The following is a 19324-nucleotide window of genomic DNA, read 5'->3' as shown; positions in this document are numbered from 1 at the left end:
CTGGACCCAAAAAAAGAAGTTAATTATTACCGGAATTTTTTATTTTTTTTACAAGCTTTATTTTGTGTTCTTGTTAGAAAGAAGACATCAATCTATGATAAAATGTTTTTATAATGAGCGTGTTATTTATTTTAATGAACATAGTGTTTTCACGGGGATGGAAAAGGCACCAATAGCCAGGAATGACCTACAGTAAAATATCTGTACAAACAATGAAAAAGTCTTTAAGGGGTTCTTCATTAACAAAGTGGGGCCAAAGGTGTACTATAGGTAGCTACTGTATAAGCAATATGATCTCATGAGGATTTTCTCAGAACACCAAGAGGTTCACTTTTAAACCATGTACCGAGAGCATAAAGTGAATCTTTGATTCCTTGGAGTGACCACAACCTTTTTTGGGGGGGATGCAGCTTATTTATACAACACATTACTCCTTATGGCAGCCGATGAGACGGCCCTGCAATATGGGCCAAGCCTCGTTTGCGCTCCTCCTGCTGGAACTAATGTGTTGGCAAAGTGCTCCAGTATACTCCTGCGAATGTGTACTGCGAACGTGTGTCTTCACACCTCTCAGTCATGGAAGTCCAATACCGCCCTTATATTGCCGGAGGTGCAATGATGTGTTTCATCTTCTTGAGAGTTTCGTCTTTTAGAAACCATTCACGTCACGTCATTCACGTCACTCAGATGCAGCAAGAACCCTTTTTGCGAACACGGTGTTGATATCTGGTACTTGACTGCGCGGTTCACGCCGCTCCACATTGTTGTGTTCGCAGCCTTGACAGCGGCGTTCCGCACACCGCAGGGACATGGCCGAGTGCCACGCAGGCTCTTTGGCTCCGAGCTGGAGAGCTGTACAACGCACATTTACAACCCATCCGCTGTGTCTACGATCTTCATACTGTAAAATCTTGTTTATCCCCGCGCCCTCAACTTAATCTCGTAGGGATGATTCTTCACCAGTTGTGTACATTTTGTTGGTCGCATTGCAATGCCTCGTAGAGGAATAATGTTGTCGTGTTGTAAAGTGTTTTTGTAGCGGAATACTGTTGACATGTTGTAAACTTACACATTTTTTTGTTTTGTTTTGCAGGTTAGCTTTATACGTGTATGAGTATTTGCTGCATGTCGGCGCACAGAAATCAGCACAGACCTTCCTGTCAGAGGTAAGACTTCACTCTCAAGAGGGTGTCCATGGATCCTTGAAGTCTTTAATTAGATTTTTCCAAAATGAAGGCCTTGATTAACCTTGAAAATGACACCTAATACTCTAGGGATGGGAATTGATAAGAATTTAGAATTCCAATTCCATTATTGATACATCTTATCGATACGATTCCTTATCGATTGTCTAATCGTTTCTCATTGGGTAAGGGATTGAAATAATACAAATGGGTTTATTTGCTCTGACTCTTAAATATCTTCTAGTATGCACTCATAATCTGTATTGTGTCCTTGGGGGCGCAAAGTAGGCAACTTACTTTTCAAAGCATGTCAAGAGACCAAAAAGCTAAATGCAGTTTTTGCGTACCTTACAAGATATCAGAGCGCCTTTCAAATTGTCCGGTTCCACTCTTATTGGTCCAGAGAAAATTTTATATTTGGGGTTTTAAGCCCAACTGATACAACATGTTTAAAACCTTGAGACTGGGAACAGTCAAAGGAGAACTAAATTTCATCATTCCTCTAAGGGTATCAGCTCTCTTTTAATCCAACAGGTAAATGTTTTTTTCACTGGATAGGTTTCCCAATAGGTGACACTTTAGGTACTAACATTAAGGAATATTTAAGGTCCTCCTTTTGCATTCAACTTGATCCAAAAGTAATTACATACAGACATAAAATGAATAATTCTCAAAACTTTATGTTTCTCCTTCTCGCTCTTCTCTTATTCTTACACCTGAATTAGATGCTTTAAGCAGCCTCACCAGTGGGCGACTTCTGGTCAAAGGGCTGTTTTGTTTATTTGTAATTTTTTTTTAAAAACAGGTATCGATAAGCAGAATCATCTGGCAAGCCAACAAATGATTCCCGGAATCACATTAGTGGGAACCGGTTCTCAAAAAGATTGGGTTTTCGATTCCCGTCCTTATTGAATACTGTAATCCACCATTCAAAGGTCTCAAACATTTCTTGTGGCCTTTAAACAGTCAAACATTTGGCTTCCTTTAAAACTGTATGTACCCTGAATAAAACAGTCCACGTGAAGACTAACGATAGCAAGTAATAAGGCATACATTAAAAAAAATTTTTTTTTTTAAATGTACAAATGGGAAAAATTGTTTGGTACGCTGGGCTTTGTTTTCTTGCGCAGTGCTCCCTTGACTCCTCGTTAATTTCCGAAAATGTAAACAAGGCATCAGTTCAGCTCCTTGATATGATTACCCGCCCTTCATTATTAGTCCCAATTTGTAATAAACACTGTGTAATTAGATCACTTTGACGCCGTGTAAGCATGGGTTGTCGCTCGCTTTGTGCTCCAACACTTAAGAAGCTCAGCCAGCCTCCTCCCACCGTCAAGTTAAATGCAACGTGCGCTATTTGGAAAGCGTTCCAAAGCAAAGTCGCCGTTTGTCTGCTGGACTGATATTTGGTCCTTGAACTGTCAAAGATCTATAACCTAATGTATTGCAACCTCCTCCCTAGTGGAAATTCTGGCTTCCTGCTAATGATTCCACATGCAGGCCCTCATTCGTATAACAGCTTTATTTTGCTGCACTTTGTCTGTGTTTTGAAAAGTGCTATTCAAATCAGCTTTCACTTACTTACATTACATTACTGCTTTAATTCAGCTCTTTTTTGATTAACTCCCAAATCCCTTAATGCTACGAAAAAGTACATAGAAAATTTGCACCTGTTTATAAAATTTGTAAAAACCATAACATGGAATTGGCAACCATCTGTAATTATTTTTTTTCTTAAAGTCCAACATCAACAGTTTTTCTTATTTTTTGGAAACGAAAGATGGAGGGAGACAAGTTCAATTGTAACAGTTGGAACTATTATACTGTAAAAACACAAACAATAGCTTTTGTTATTGTTTTCGCTCCATCTGAAGAGACTGTGAAAGGATGTTGAAATGTCGCTGGAAGTTGTATTTGTACCCTGCTAGTTCTTTTCTTTTTGTTTCACATGAGTCAGCAAGTTGTATATACTGGTAAAAGCATATCGCTAGCCATGATTTCTGCTAAATAGAGGCTGAGCAGCATTGTTATTTTTTTACGGGGTAGACGGACTAAAGTTATACTTCCTATCCAATGTACTTCTAGCTATTCTGGAAAAGTCGGCCTTGAAAATTTAGTTTTACGATTTTCTGAGACAGAGTAAATTTTTCCTCCTTCTAAATGTGTGCAGATGTGTTTTGCGTGTCAAACTTGGCTGTAACTGTTTTACGCTGACCAACGAGAGGAGGGAAAAATGCTGACTTTATTGTGGGCCAGCTAGCTGGTCCTGTGAGGCGAATTTGAAATTTGGTTGGTTAAAGAAACAGTCTCACTGCTAATATAGTTTGTTACATCGGGCCACCATGACTGATTGTGAAGGCCCTGAGCAAATTAGGTCGACATGACAGCACTAAGAGGCTAAAATCTGATTGGACAAATAATCTCATCCATATACATGCACTGGAAGCTGTGCAGCAAAGAGAAACGCTATAAGTAGAATAGACTCTTAAGAACAAATATCTGAACTTAGGTTGGAAATGCTGGTCAGTGCTTCTGATAGTGTTTATGTTAGCAGAGAAGACCTTGCTTTGTCCCCAAAATTTGAAAATGAATACAGTACATGTATCGTTACACCCCAAACAAAAAGGCAAGCTAGTGAATGAATCGCCCAGAAATCGAGAGTCCTTGTTGACTTTTAAGTCGGTTTGTCCCTAATGCGACACCCTCATTCGAACATTTTATCTAGTTCACGCCAGCCCCTGCGCCACTTTGATGTAGACATCTGAAATGGTCCGCGTATTTGGATTACGCTGACAGTCGAGTGTACGTGTGAGTAAAAGCAGCAGCTTGACCTTTCACCGCTCCCCCTCTTGACGCAGTTGTAGCGGGAGCACATAAAGTGAGTGGAGTATTAGACAAATGGTTGTGAAAAGATACACTCTGTCAGCCATCTGTATTCATCAGTGTTCACTTACCAGGTTTACACTCCAGCTCTTCATGAATCACCAGAGAGCGCTGCTTTTATTTTCTCCCTCTTTTACTTTTCACTTGCTTTTGACTGTGATTCACCCTTCGCTGGGGATTCATTACTAAGGCGGATGTAGCTCAACACCAAACAAAACAGTGTACTTCGATTTACCGATTGTTTGACCTGATGACAGTGTTTAGATCATGCATGTCTTCCGTAAAATCACATGGCTAAAAAAGACCATCGATCCCGGCACAGAGATAGAAGTAGTTATGAAGAAGGGATCAAAGTTAATGACAATGAATGAGGGTTTTGGGTATTCCTGCTCTTCAACCTCCAAGCTGCTTTAAGATGTTTGCGCTGACTTGCGTCATGGTAGAATTAGCCAAGTAGATTTGGGGTGATTGGTCATAACTTAACTAAAAGCGATGGTGATGTTCGCATCCAGATGTGTTCTATCGGTCCTCTATGTTCATTTTGTCTTTTTTTTTTTTGTGCCCGTCTCTTGGATGCTTATGTATACTGATTGAATGTAGCAATACCACCGGAAACCATTAAGATTCAAAGCGAAATGTCATCAATAGAAACCACGAAATGTCATCAATAGTCAGCAAGCGTCAGCTGAAGACCCTCTGCATGAGGCCAGTGACATTTACATTTACTTTCATACGTACTAGGAGCAGAAATAAGCCTTCAATCGACGACGGCCCCCTTCAACAGTCGGACAGAGATGGCGTATCCCCTTAAAACAAAGGCATCACGTTGACTAGATTTTACAGATATTTTTGCCTTAGGTATCAGTGGCTGGTATTGGCAGCCTTCACAAGTACCTGATATTTCAAAATAAGGCCGGTATTGGCCCGATACCGATACCTAGTACAATATCGGTGCTTGCCTACCCCTAATAATTACACGGCATCGCCATTTCACATTTTATCTTGCCGTCAGCCCCTCTCCACAGTTTGTGAATCCCTGCTGTATACAAAAACAATAAAAGTTCTGCTCAATTAGTCAAGGCCGAAAGACAACCAGTCAAAACAACTTGCATGCAACAACAGAAGCTAAATTTATTTCCCTTCTGTCGGACACAGACTTACTAATTCAAATAACTGTAAGTAAAAAGCTAAAAATATTTATTTTCTGTAGGCTTATGTGTGTTTAGGCAAACGACACCTTTGAGGACAGCAGGTTGTATTTCTATTTTGTTCAGCCGCTCTGTGTAGCTCCCTTCATGCCTCCATATCTATTATTCCCTCTCTCCCACACGCACAGAGATGTTTAAAACGATTAGGGACCTTTGTCATTGCAGGTAGACTGAAGACACGCTCAGGCGCTAGGTTCCGTCTAATGAGAGCACTATCGCCCGGACTCTCAATTAACCTTTGGTCCTCCCACGGTGAGGTGCTCGCGTTTATAGTATGTGCACACTGTCCAAGAGTACTTGATTGGAGTAGAAGCACACATAAAACAGAAGAATCAACTCAATAGTAAATGTGGTTGTGTGCGGCTACGCTATTAAGTAGGGTTTGGCCGCGGTCTGTAGGATTTTTGGTTTCTTCTATCACTGGCTGCAGTTATGAACTGAGACTCTTCAAGCCTTTACGTCAAAGAAAAGACCCAATTTGTTTGGATTGAAATTGGACACAAGGTAATTCAGTTAGCTGTGGACAGTCCTATCAGTACATGCTCAGACACACTTCATTCAAAGATTATTGTTTAAAAGTGATGCAAGAACCTTATTGATTTCTTAGGTCAAATGTCAGATCAGTGGGTGCATGTTCCTCAGTACTCCGCTTGGCAGTTTGCAAATAATCTTCCAAATTTCAGCAGATTGTTGCTCTTTGTAGAAGCCAAAAGCCTCTCGATCCACTCCCAAGATGCTTGAGAAAGCTGGGTCAAAGTTTAGGCTGACAAATTTAAACCAATTTTCCTGCTAATCAGTGTTGTCTCTGCAGAGATGATGAATTATGTGGATTCACAGGATCGGAAGAAAATGCCTCTGCATTCATTCTAATGATCCCTCATGCCCCTTTCCACAAGCTGGGGTGGTAGGTTTTCCACATCAAATTATTAGTCACGGGAAGCTGCAAAAAAAAAAAAACAGGCCACAGTGAGTTTTGGTAAGATCAGTCAGAATGAGACTACAATGGAGTAGAAAGAGCGCACGGTATTTCAGGTATTGGGATGTGGCTGTTGGCAACACTAAGGAGACTATTATTCAAAGTGAGACTGAGGACAGCTAGAAAAGGGACTGCTGCAGGAAAGTTGCGGCTCTGGAGTATAACGCTGGAGCAATGAGAGCTAAGGGTGTTATTCAAGAGGAGACTAGGGCAGAAAATTGATCTGTGCAGCAAAGTGGAGACTGGAGACTGTGGAGTGCAATACCACAGTGTCCAGAGTTGAGTGTGTCATTCAAGAGGAGAATGAGGGCAGAAAAAACAGACTGCTGCAGCAAAGTGGAGACTATGGAGCGTAGTAGAACAGTGTCCAGAGGGTAGAAAATGGACCGCTGCAGGAAAGTGGAGACTGTGGAGTATAACACCGCAGTGTCCTGCGCTAAGTGTGTCATTCGAGAAGAGACTGAGGGCAGAAAAACGGACCGCTGCAGCAGCCAGACAGCCAGAAAAGGGACTGCTGCAGGAAAGTGGGAGCTCTGGAGTATATCGCTGCAGCAACGAGAGCTAAGGGTGTTATTCAAGAGGAGACTGGGGCAGAAAATTGATCCCTGCAGCAAAGTGGAGACTGTAGACCGCTACAACAACGTGGAGAGTGTGGAGTGCAATACTACAGTGTCCAGAGCTGAGTTCGTCATTCATAAAGAGACTGAGGGCAGAAAACAGATCGCTGTAGCAAAGTGGAGACTCTGGAGTACAATACCTTATCATTGACGTATCTGCTTGACCAATGAGCAGTGGTTTATGCCACCTGGTACCTGATAGTACTAGTTCTTCCAGTGAAAAGCATCACTAGCGAGTAGATTAGGTACCTTAAAGTGTGGAAAAGGGACTTGTGCTGGCTGTCACAGTGCATGTGTAAGGCAGGTAGCAGGTCCGCTATCACATTCTGGATCTTATCAAGATGTCCAGGTAGCCGCTGGAGTTGTTGCTGAGAGCAGTGGAGAGCGACAGTCTCTCGGAAAAAAGCCAACATTTTTCTGTACGACCAACTAAAGTTTGACTGATATAAAAGCAAACTGAACTAACACGCTTTATTTCTTGTCTGCCGCTCAGATCCGATGGGAGAAGAACATCACACTCGGGGAACCTCCGGGATTTTTACACTCGTGGTGGTGGTATGTATATATGGCAATCCTATCAAACTATGTTAACACACAATCCCACACACACGGCTCACATTACAACTGTACGAGTGCTCATCGTGATGAGCCAGAGGAATGTGTAGAGGTAGGTGGGAGGGAGGACAGTAATTGCAGGGAATGCTAAGTGCATCATCTCACATATGTTTAAGTGCTCCTTGCATCGTTGCCATTTACCACCTTCTTATGCTATTTGGTAAACACTTTCTTCACATGTTCAACACAGCATTGTCTATTACGTTAACATTATGCGTAATTTCTCGCAGGTTTGCTCCTTCCATTCTGACACTTTTTACAAATGCGCCAGGTCTGCTAATGCTTCATAAACAGCGGACAGTGTGTTCTGTTCTGTCTGTCTGGCTCGGGTCAGTGCACTTGCAGGCTGACGCTGTTGTCCTCTGCAGAAATAAGCCACATTTCCAGCCAAGCGGTACAGTTCAGAGCAGTTTGCCACGATGCGGTGTAGTTATGTAATTATCATGCCAAGGCCATACATTGTTGTTCTTCCTATTCCATACCTGTAGATTCTCCGTCAAATAATCAACAGACTGCAACGTGTTATCTAGCTCCAACCTTTAGGTACAATACTAATACTTTTTTTCTGTTCTTCAAACATAACTGTTTCAAATGGTAAACTGCCTGTTATTCCTTGACTAATTGTATACATGTGACAATACAATAGTAGAATATATGGCTAACAAATTAAAACATGCAAAAACGTAAGACAAACACACTACTTGTGTAACAGATTAAACGTGGATTGTTTGGTCATGCCTGCAACCGACTCTGCAGGCATTACCAATCGACCCACGCTTAATCCAACCGCTACATATGTATAGTCGCCGAAACATAAAGTGGGTCGAGCGTTTTCTTTAAATGACCACACCACACATCTTTCAGTGCAGAAAAGGGCTGCAAATCTTCAGCAATAATTTCTCACACTCCACAGCTAATTTTTTTTTCATGTTAATCTTAAACATGCGACTGGTGTGTTGTATCCTGAAACAAACACAGGACAACCTTGGTCATAACGCTTGTGTTTCCATAAGTACGGGGCATGTTTTAAGCAATGCTTGTCGTCGTATCCAACGGCGAAACTGAAATGATTCCACACCGGATATGTGAATGAAAATGAGAGACATTTTTGTCTCTCAAGTGGTTTATCATGTCCGTGAGCTGCACTTTGACTTTGCACTGTACATTATTGGCTGTCTCTCAAAGATTACCCTGAGCAGTTATCCTGTGGTGTGGCGTGAGTTAAGAACAATGTATTCCTCGCCAATCCATTCGGAGCACGGTCGGGCCAACAATTGTAAACCTGGTCAATACTCACTATTGAAAATCCTTACTTGTACTCTTTCTTCTTCTTCTTTGTATTTTTCTGGCGGTGTGGAGGCCCTGTGGCACCATGCTGCCTCTCACAGGTCAGTCTTGGTGCTATGACAGACTTTCGGCTAAGGATTGTCCGTGAGATATCTTGTTGGTGTGCTGTGCTGGTTATGTAAGAGCAGTAAACACACATGCCAAATTTGTTCCTAGTCATATCTGGGATCTCTCACATTGTTAAAATTGCTTTTAACATTATTTTCTGTGAATGAATCAAGAGGCACAGTCAGAAGATGGCTTGTGTACGGTACTGCTTGGTGGAAACGGGTTGGCTTCAAAGGCAATGGAATCCCCCCAAATGCACTTCCCTGGTTTCTGACCACGAGCTCGAGAAATTCAAGTTTACACAAAAGTGGGGCTGTGATGAAAAGGGTGCACACAGAGGGGCAGAGAGATTGGAGTATACTGAATCCTCTGCATTGGTGGCACGGTGGCAGCGAGAGCCGGAATAAGAGATTTGACAGGAGGGTCGTTTTGTTCGTCATTCATGCTCTTCCCCAAAGCCCCCTGGCCCAGCTCCATATAAGAAATGTGCCACTTCATTCATTCATCCTCTTTGGGCCTCAGTGTGTGTGTGCGTTGTCATTGTGGACCGTGTTGACACGGCTCACGATGGTCTTAAAGATCCCAGCTTCTCTCAGCCAGACAGCGGTCGTGACAAAAGGCAAATATACAGTGTGTTTGAATGTTGTGAGTGTAACAGTGTGAGAGATGACCAAGAGTAGCATTCCCCAACCACCGGGCTACGGACTAGTACCTGACTGTGGGCCATTTGGTACCGTGTCGCACAGTGAGACTGAACAAAAATATATTTTATTGATCATCAAAGTCTGAAAGAAGTTTTATTTTGAAAATCAGCTGCATCCGCCTGTGCCTAGTCAAACATCTCACCACCCCGTTCGTTTGGTCACGTGATACGATCGCAAAAAAAAGGAAGCCCACAAGCTAGCAAAAATGAGTAGACCAAATGATTTGAGATCAGCACAGCTTTTTAGTAGAAGAAAAAGATTAAAAGGGTGCATTTCAGCTTGTCCCTTCGATCGTGAGGAAAGTTTCGTCTAATATCATGATTATTATTGACTGTTTGCACCATTCATTCAGCATTCAAGAAATGGCTGAAAGTGCATCAGCGACTGCCAGGCAGTCTCCTTGTTTTTCCATGTCACTCGAGCAGTGGCGTATCTGATGCTCTTCGTAAATTAGTTTGGCTTGTAACACAAAGCAAAAATTAACCGAGCAATGGGTTATAACTAAAGAAAATTGTAAGTCAAGGTACCACTGTATGTATGTGTGTTACCACATTATAGTGGTACCTTGACTTCAGAGCTTGGAAATGAGGGAGTGAATCATTAAAAAGAAAAAAGGCACTTAATACCTTCATTCTATTTCCAACATCATATCCTTGTGAAGTTGGATTTCATGCAATGAATGACCAAAGCAAAAATATGGAGTAGACTGTACACACTGTAAGTAATATGCTTTGGGTAGCATTATCTCCTATTATCCCAAGATGGGACGGCTTGTTAAAGAGAAACAAGGCTCATAGTAATTACAACTACATTCAGCGTAACGGTGAGTTTTATGATCAATGTTTTGTTTATTTTGCGTCTTTGCCTGGCTGTCAAAATATTGTTTTACAGTAAAAGTGGTACAAGGTGCAAAAAAAACAGCTGATCTAGTGTGTGTGTTTGAGTGTGTCTGAGTGGAGAGTACGCTGATGATTAGCCGGGGAGGCCTGCGGTGTATACGACCTAGCTAAGGGGCGTCTGTCTGGGCTCTGCAGCACGTGGACATGAGGACTCTCGAGGGGGGGAGGTGAGATCCCGGGGTTGTCACGGGGGTCCACCCCTTGGACACCCCCCTCCCCCGCAAACCTCCCCCAAAACAAAAGCTCCAGATGGTAGGAAAGCCACCAACCTTCCACATCGCTCCCCCGCCCCCTCGCAACCTTTGTCTGGAGGCCTGTCCTTTGTTTGCGGAAGAGAGACCCCCGAATGGATTAACTCTTTGCATTTCAGCCTCTTTTGTGTTAAACAGCCAAATCTAAGACCCCGACCCCACTGTCACCCTGGCCCCACCCCCCCAGCCGTCGCCTCCTCAGCACCTCACTAGGCTGTTCTTCGCTGTCTCTGTGGATGCTTCCTACAGGATGCTGTGGGGGTGCTTTAGAATACGACTGAGGAAGGGACTGGAGAGGTGTTGGGGACTGAAGCTTTTTAGTGGGGGGTCACTCATCCACATCTGTTCTTATGGGTCGGGGGGGGGGGGTAAAGAAAAGCCTCAGTGAAGGCTGCAGGTGTTGATTGTGTCATTAGCTTCTTCTCTATTGTCCACTGCTAGTTGTCTCCTCTTTATCCCCAAATCGATTGCTTTAACCAGTTTTCACTGGATGGCCACTGAATTCTAAACCCCTCTGAGCGCACACACGTGCACGAGCACACACGCACTCACACGCACAATCATCCCATCACAACAACAGTCATGGGAATCTCTAGGTGCCATCACTTTGTTGGAGTTCTTCTTATGTTGGGGAAGAAGAGTCCATTTTTGCTCTGAAACATTGTTAATGTCTAAAGATATTTTCTCCCCTCCTTTTTTTATTATTTATGATTTTTTTTGTATGTGTTATTATTATATTGTAAACATCTATGCTCTAGAACTGTTGGAGAATCAGCTCAAATATCATAATAGTTTTCAAATTAATTCAGTGAATGTATGTTTGTGTCTGGTTTAAACCATTACGCAAATATTAAAATTCATCAGATTCTGATGGTATGATAACCTTAAGCAAAAATATTGTGCTATCACGGTATTGCAATTACATCTCTAAAATGTTTTATTACAACAACAACTATTTTCCATTGAATGCAATTGATTTTATTTTTAAACAACATGTAGAACATTTTGTACATTAGAAAAGAAAAAAAATAAACAATTGAATTTAAACTGTAAATAAAATCAAAATGTGGTAAAACAGTAAAAGTACTTATTTTCTCTGAAAATGAGAAGCTACTTCTCCGCTTTGTGAAATAACGTCAGAGCGCATGGCTAACTAGCATGTTAGCCATGCTAGTTAGCCATGTTATCTGCCTCGGTAGCAAGTCTGTAATATTGATTTCACCAATTGGAGACACGCTAGCTCTCGTAGTTGGTTGCATAGTTAATTTCAAGGCAGCGTTATAGTGATATATTAACTTTATCATCAATTTGTCGAAGAGTGATGGGTGGCACTTTTCTAAATGTGATATCGTATTGGAAGTACCGCGTCCTGGAGCAGCCACTCTTCATTAGCACGTTCTGCATATCATTCCTCTACCCAGCAGCGGTACCTGAAACATTCCCATACAGTTGACTTTTTCCACAATGGGAAAAGTCGTGGGGCTCACTGACTGCTCACGCCAACATCGGGAGTGGCAGGGATCGTTCACTTTGCTGATGAAAAGTTTAAGCAGTTTTGGAACCATAACCTTTTTAAAACCGCAGTATACCTTGAAACCGGTAATCGACCCAGGCCTATATGATTTCATTACAAATCAAACACAAAGCTTACTTAGTTGTGCCACAAGGCGAGAAAATGTTGAAATGACATTTGAAGGGTGTTGTTTTTGGTAATATGTGTTAAAGTCTATGGTGACAGGTGATTAGATGTTCGCCAACAAATCACATCACTTGACGAGGGATGGACATTGGAGTAAAATTACTTGATCGACTATAAGGAAATTTAACAATGAATTTGTTACTCGTGATGTTTAAAATTAGGACTCAGTGCAATGGGAAAATCGTTTTCTAAATGTTGTGAACTCCTGTTTCCATGCCAGTGTCATATTAGGCAGATGTAGCCCAATCACTGCACTTTTTTCCCCCAGTATTTAAATGGGTCTAAGATTTTTTTATTCATAGTAGAAATGTCTTTTTTTTTTTAAGAACCCAGGGGTTAGCACCTTTGCCTCACAGTTCTGAGGTTCTGGGTTTGATTCTGAAGTTTGCATGTTCTCCCCGTGCTTGTGTGGCGTTTCTCTGAATACTCCGGCTTCCTCCCACCATTCCAAAACATACATGCTCGAGTGCGCTGCGATTGGCTGGCCACCAGTGCCCGGTGTACCTGCCTCTTGGCCAAAGTCAGCTTGGTTAGGCTCCACCTCACCCACAATCCTAATGAGGACAAGCGCTATAGAAAGGGATTGATGCAAGTAAAACACTCTACCTTTTGAGCACAAGGGACAGTTATTTTTCCCTCTCTTCTGGGACTGAACCGCCGCCATTATCCTCCCCCCATATTAACTACAGATGTGAAGGATTAGCAGAATGTTACGTTGTTAAGCTTGCATGCTTGTGACATCTGTCACATAGGAACTTCAAACATGTATGGAACTGTGTCACAGTGATGAGTAGCATCCATGGTCTTTCAACACCATTTATCTTAAATTATCGAAAATGAGAGCTACTTTAATGAGAGCTGCTAATAAAATTAGACTTGAATGGCCACCAGAATAAAAGAAAATGAGGTAATATATGACCATACCTGTGTAATTTAAACATTTACAAACCTATTGAATTTCTATTTCTCTTTCTGTCTGATTTTGTCAGCTGTCTGCTAGCTTGGAGCTAGCCAAAGTGGCAGACAGGATTATGGTGCAGACCTGCCAAGCTGTGTGCGTCTGGCTTTGTTTACGTTCCTTATCATAGCGGCAAAGCTCCATTGTAACCGCTGGCTTTGTCAGACCGCAGTTAATTGCAAATAATTATCGGGATGGCATTTAATTTCAGTAATTGTCTTCTTCTGGACGTCTGGATTCTAATCCCTCTTTCTGCTCTTTTTCCGACATGTTGGTGTTACGTTGTCTTTTTTTTTTTAGCCTTGTTGCTGCTTTGAAGAAATGAAAGACTATACGTTAATGTCTGCATCTCCTTGAAAAGAGAGCGGAAATGCCTCCCCCCCAAGAAGCTCAAATAACATCGCTTTACCAGCTTTAATACCGAAATCAGATGGCAAAGATTGGTTAATTAGATTCGACAGATTAGATAATACCGTTACAAGCGTGCGTGATTCCTTATCAAATAATTTATGGTATTTAACGACAATTGTTGATGTAACAGATAATCTTGATCTGCGTGAAGAAAGTAAAATAGGCCTCACGAATGTTTGCAGGGTATTGCATGAGACCACCGAGCGACTGAACTGGACTATCATGAAAAATCACCTTCGCACACATAACTCACTCGCTCCAATGGAAAAACGACATTATCGGCAAACAACATTTTAAGGCGCCGCATATACTATTTTATTGTTTTTATTGAATTACAAACAACACGGGGTGATTGTCAAGGAAAAGCAGATTGGCCCTGATAAGTGGTACATAAGATGGATGGATGGATGGATGGATGGATGGATGGGTAAAGAGAAGAAATGGGTGAGAAATAAAGAAAAGAGAATATTTGAGGGGCTCTTGGTTCCATTCATTGACTGCACTTGTCGTTTCAGTGACAGAGACTCTCCACACTTTGCTTTTGGGCCACAAGTTCATGTGAAATTCTAAGTATAGTTAAGTATTATTGTAAAACACGATATATTTATACCTATATCTATATACTGTATCTATATCTATACATCTGCGATGTTGTGACACTGCTCATGGTGCAATTAAAATTTCAAATCAAATTTTTATAATTATGTACTGTATTACAAAAGAACACATTCACTCCCATTTACGCAATGTCCCTGAACAGACCTCGAGCACACATGCAGCTGCAACGTACCAGTTTCATTCGGAAGAGCGAAAAAGGAAATGCAGCAGGTGTATAATCTTTGAATCTGTTGAGCATTTCCAAACAAGGCGGCACGGTGCACGACTGGTTAGGGTGTCTGCCTCACAGTTCTGAGGACCGGGGTTCAATCCCTGGCCCCGCCTGTGTGGAGTTTGCATATTCTCCCCGTGCCTGCGTGGGTTTTCTCCGGGCACTCCGGTTTCCTCCAACATCCCAAAAAAGATGCATGGTAGGTTAATTGAAAACTCTAAATTGCCCGTAGGTGTGAATGTGAGTGTGAATGGTTGTTTGTTTGTATGTGCCCTGCGATTGGCTGACAACCAGTTAAGGGTGTACCCCTTCTCCTGCCCGATGATAGCTGGGATAGGCTCCAGCACGCCCGCGACCATAGTGAGGAGAAGCGGCTCAGAAAATGGATGGATGGATGGATGTCTAAACAAGACCCTCAGATGGACACTTTTAACATTACAGTTGATTCACTGTATATCAGCACATTAACATCACCATCAGCAGACCCTGCAATGTGACTACTGCACACATGCATATCACGATGACGATGCTCAAACAAAATATCGTGCATCCCTTGTATAGTACCTCAGTGCATCAAAACTGCCAATCTGAGTGTGTGTTTTGCTCTTTATTTGGATTATTATTATGGATTATTTTTGTTATCTGATTTTGCAACACTAATTCCAAAAGTTGTGAATGCTATATTAATTGAAGACTCTGAATAGACCATAGGTGTGAATTTGAGTGTGAATGGTTGTTTGTCTTGTTGATTGGCTGCTGACCACTTCTCTACCAGAGTCAACTGGGATTGGCTTCAGCTAACCTGTGACCCTCATGAAGACAAGCTCTGTAGAAAATGGATGGAAGAGGGCAGTTAAGAACGTGACATGGTTACTTAAAAAATACAGTTAACAAAAGTTTAATCATGGCCAAAGCGTGACCCTGGAAACCAGAGGTCAGTGTCCCAGGTTGGAGAGTATTCAGACATTTGAGGTTCCGCTGTAGCGGAAGAAATCTATCAAGTCGTTTTCCTTTTAGGAACTCCTCTACCCAATCTTCTTCAAACATACTCCCTGAGATATTGTGGTTTTCTACAGAATCCAACAGACAACTTTATTCTTGTGTCCTTCAAACATACAGAGAAGGATGTATTAAAGTCAACAAATAATACCAGGAGAATGAAAGTTGATCCAGTGTCAGATTATACAGAAAGACTGACAATGAGATTCCTCAGGTCAGCTGTTCAAATGGCAATATGTATCAGACTTCAGAGGCCAGGTCACCCTGCACCTTAAAGCCCCCGCAATGTATGTACCTGTAGTATTTATTTATTTTTTTGTAACAAACTTCAACCTCCGCATCTCCTTTCATTTCCCTTGAGAGCTGATTGGATTTGCGATGGTCGTGGCTCCCTCGTCGCTCCGGCGCAGCAGCAATCTCTTTAACACTGACACAGAGCTATGATAATGTACACTGACTTTATTGTCAAGTGGGACACACAGACACACACACACACACACACACACAAACAAATACATATTCACACACAGCATATGTGCTCATCAAGCTCTTTGTCTTAGAGGGCATCCGTGTGCCTGCAAACCGCCTCAGGGCACCAACTCTTTCGTTTCATCTATAAATACTCTTAACACTTCTATTTTAGTTCACATTTTCACAAGTTTGAGAGGTTGGTGCGAAAGGTTGAAAGTGATGTTTTCTTTAAGTGCATTTTATTTTAGGACTTTGATTTTGGAAACCTTTTTGTTCAAATTGCCCTCCAATAACATCATCAAAATGAATCGAAAGACGCAGTGTTCAGAAATACAGTGGAATGTTTGAGGTCGAATATAATCTCTTCTGGGACGCTGCTTGGACTTCGATTTGTTCATATTTAAGAAATAACCCATTCCAGAGGCAAATTGTGGCCATCCTAAAATATTAACTGCACAGGAAAAATGTTAAAAAGGACATAAAGTGAAAAATTTAGTTTTGGAAATTGACACATTGCAAAAAGTATTTTTTGGGGATGCTGGAATAAATGAATGGCATTTCCAGTCATGTCAATGGGGAAAGATGATTTGAAATATGAGTGTTTTGATTTACGAGCATGGTCTAAGAACCAATTAAACTCGCATCTCAAGGCCCCACTGTACTCGATTGCTTGATGAAGTTGTTGACAGAGTAGAGGTGTGCCACATACACAAAGTGTAGTGCATGAAGTCCTGCTTCTGTGATTGAAAATAGTTTTATTGTCTTGATTGTCTACTCTGGGCTCTGTAGAAGCCTTTTGCTGGCTTGTTCAATCTTCATATAATATTTATTTGGAACTATTTTTCAGTAACACAACCACTTTTCCCACCTCAAGAGTTGAACATTGAAAATCAATTGGACAAGAATGTGACTGACTTACCAGGTACTTGATCTCGGTGTAGTCATTATGGAATCGTTTAGAGCAGGACCCTTCCTGGCCTCCTGAGACATGGGATTGATACTAATGAACTAATATCGCTACGGCTGATTGGACACTAAGTAACACGATTGCAGGTGATTGGTCGATATTGTGGGTTGTAAGGGCAGACAAGGTGGGACTTTTGGTGACCCCTTTCTACTTCCTGCCGGGGGAGTTCTTCCTTTTTAATTCTTGAGTCTATTTTTAAATTTACCGGTAGTAGGAACAACAATTACATTTAAAAATTCTTCTTATTATTTTTTTATTCCTTCAATCCAACAATTTTTGATAGTCCTTGTCTTCATTAGGGGCAACGTTGAGCTGGAGCCTATCCCACTTGACTTTGGGCAAGAGGCAGGGTCCATCCTGGACTGGTTGCCAGCCAATCGCAGGGCACCTATAGACAAACATGCATTCACACTCACAGTCACACCTATGGGCAATTCCGTCTTCAATTAACCTAAGAAACATGCTTTTGGAATGTGGGAGGAAAGCGGAGTACCCGAAGTCAACCCAGGCACACATGGGGAGAACATGCAAACCCCAAACAAGAAGGCCAAAGCCAAGATTGAAACTGGAACCTCAGAACTGTGATGTAGACGTGCTAACCACTAGGACATTATTATTATTGGACAAACCCCAAATCCAATGAAGTTGGGATGTTGTGTAAAATTTAAATAAACACAATGTGTGTGATTTGAAGTCTTTTCAACCTATATTCAATAGACTATTGTACACTACAAACACAAGGTATTGAGTAATGTTCAAACTGATCAATTTTTTTTTTTTTTTTTGCAAAAATTCTGTCATTTAGAATTTGATGAGTGCCGTATGTTCCCCAAAAAGCTGGGACAGGGGCATGTTTTCCACTGTCTTACATCACTTTTGCTTTTAACAACTCAATAAGCGGTTGGGAACTGAGGACAGTAATTGTCAAAGATTTTTCGGTGGAATTCTTTACCATTATTGCTTGATATACAACTTCCGTTGCTCAACAATCCAGAGTCTCCATTGTCCTATTTGACTTACATTTTAGTACTCGCCAAAACCGCGTACCGATACTTATCGTATCGTAATGCCATTACAGGTTGCAATTGTGATGCAAATGTCTTTTATTTTAACCAATTATTGCTCAAAAGCTCAAAACTTGTCTTGAGCATGGCTTACCTTTCACTCAAATATAACACTCTTTTGAGTATCAACTCGTCACTACTGACATTCCAACATCCAACCGCATGCTTTTCTAACGGTCTTGCCACAATAGTGTAGTCTTTAATGCAAGGCATTTCAGTTATGCGGTATCTGAACACTAGGGTGCACTATGTATAAGGAGTACATACAGGAGATAAGAGACAAAGAAGAAGTAAGATTCGAAGACGAACGTGGTCTGGTGGAGATACCCATTGGGATGTCATGTAGCATCTGCGTGTTAAGGACAAAATACAGTTGGTAAGAAGTAATACAAGACTGCCTCTACCACAAGTTATAAAATAAAACTGTGACAGGAAAACTGAAGTGATCCTTTATTACACCATTGCTTACTTCTCTTTGCTCGATATGCCACGCTGTGGCAGCTTCTTGATGGGATCGCGGCTGTCTCGGAGCCCGCTGCCCGAGCTGAGTCCATCATCCATTTTTCAGAGCATAATTTGCAGTCGGCGGTATAGGTGTGTGATATCGGATATCACTTTTTTTCGTACGAGTACAGACGTAGAGTTCAGCCCTACTACTTTAGTCAAAAATGAGTAATCATTTGAATTTTGGGTGTAATAAAATGTCAATTAACTGTTTGTCAATTGTTTGTAGGAGTGGCTGTACTTTGAAAAAAAGCACAAGATGAGTGTATGTGTATGTGTCAACAGTGGTATTACATTAGCTTCGATCACAGTTATGAAATTCAATTAAATGCTATATCTAAGCCTTTTGTGTTCCCCGGTGTGCAGAAGAATTGTTTGTTATTTTCAGCTTTATGTCTTATCTTTGCCAATTGCCATTTTATTAAGCGCGTGATACAATATCTGCTGAGCCTCTTTAATACATTCTCCTTTTACTTCAGCTTGTGTCTGTTTGCATGAAGGGAACATGAAACTGTGATTGCACTTAATAAATAAGCCTAAGAAGATACAGACAAGCGCGTCCCAGTGCGGCAGATGATCGTCTTTTGTTTTGGCTGCTATATTAATCTCTGCTTTTTATGTGCACGTAACAAAAAGGTACATTGGAGCGTGAACCTGTCTCACTTTGTTTAGTTGTCAAAGTGGCACACA

At 41.5% G+C, this 19324-nt stretch overlaps 1 protein-coding gene across 2 annotated transcripts in view; it reads left to right on the top strand.

Moving 5' to 3' along the window:
• The window catches only part of ssbp4 (single stranded DNA binding protein 4), a 118094-nt gene that overhangs the window by 15182 nt on the left and 83588 nt on the right, over positions 1 to 19324 (top strand). For both annotated transcript variants that reach the window (XM_061683607.1, XM_061683608.1), the window contains exons 2-3: positions 1094 to 1166; positions 7362 to 7423. In XM_061683607.1, the coding sequence (XP_061539591.1) occupies positions 1094 to 1166; positions 7362 to 7423 (135 nt within the window). The remainder of the gene's footprint in view (positions 1 to 1093; positions 1167 to 7361; positions 7424 to 19324) is intronic.

The sequence above is a fragment of the Phycodurus eques genome, chromosome 8 (assembly GCF_024500275.1).
Source record: "Phycodurus eques isolate BA_2022a chromosome 8, UOR_Pequ_1.1, whole genome shotgun sequence".
Taxonomy (NCBI): Eukaryota; Metazoa; Chordata; class Actinopteri; order Syngnathiformes; family Syngnathidae; genus Phycodurus; species Phycodurus eques.
The sequence above is the reverse complement of the archived record's forward strand: the minus strand, read 5'-3'. Positions and strand labels throughout refer to the sequence as shown.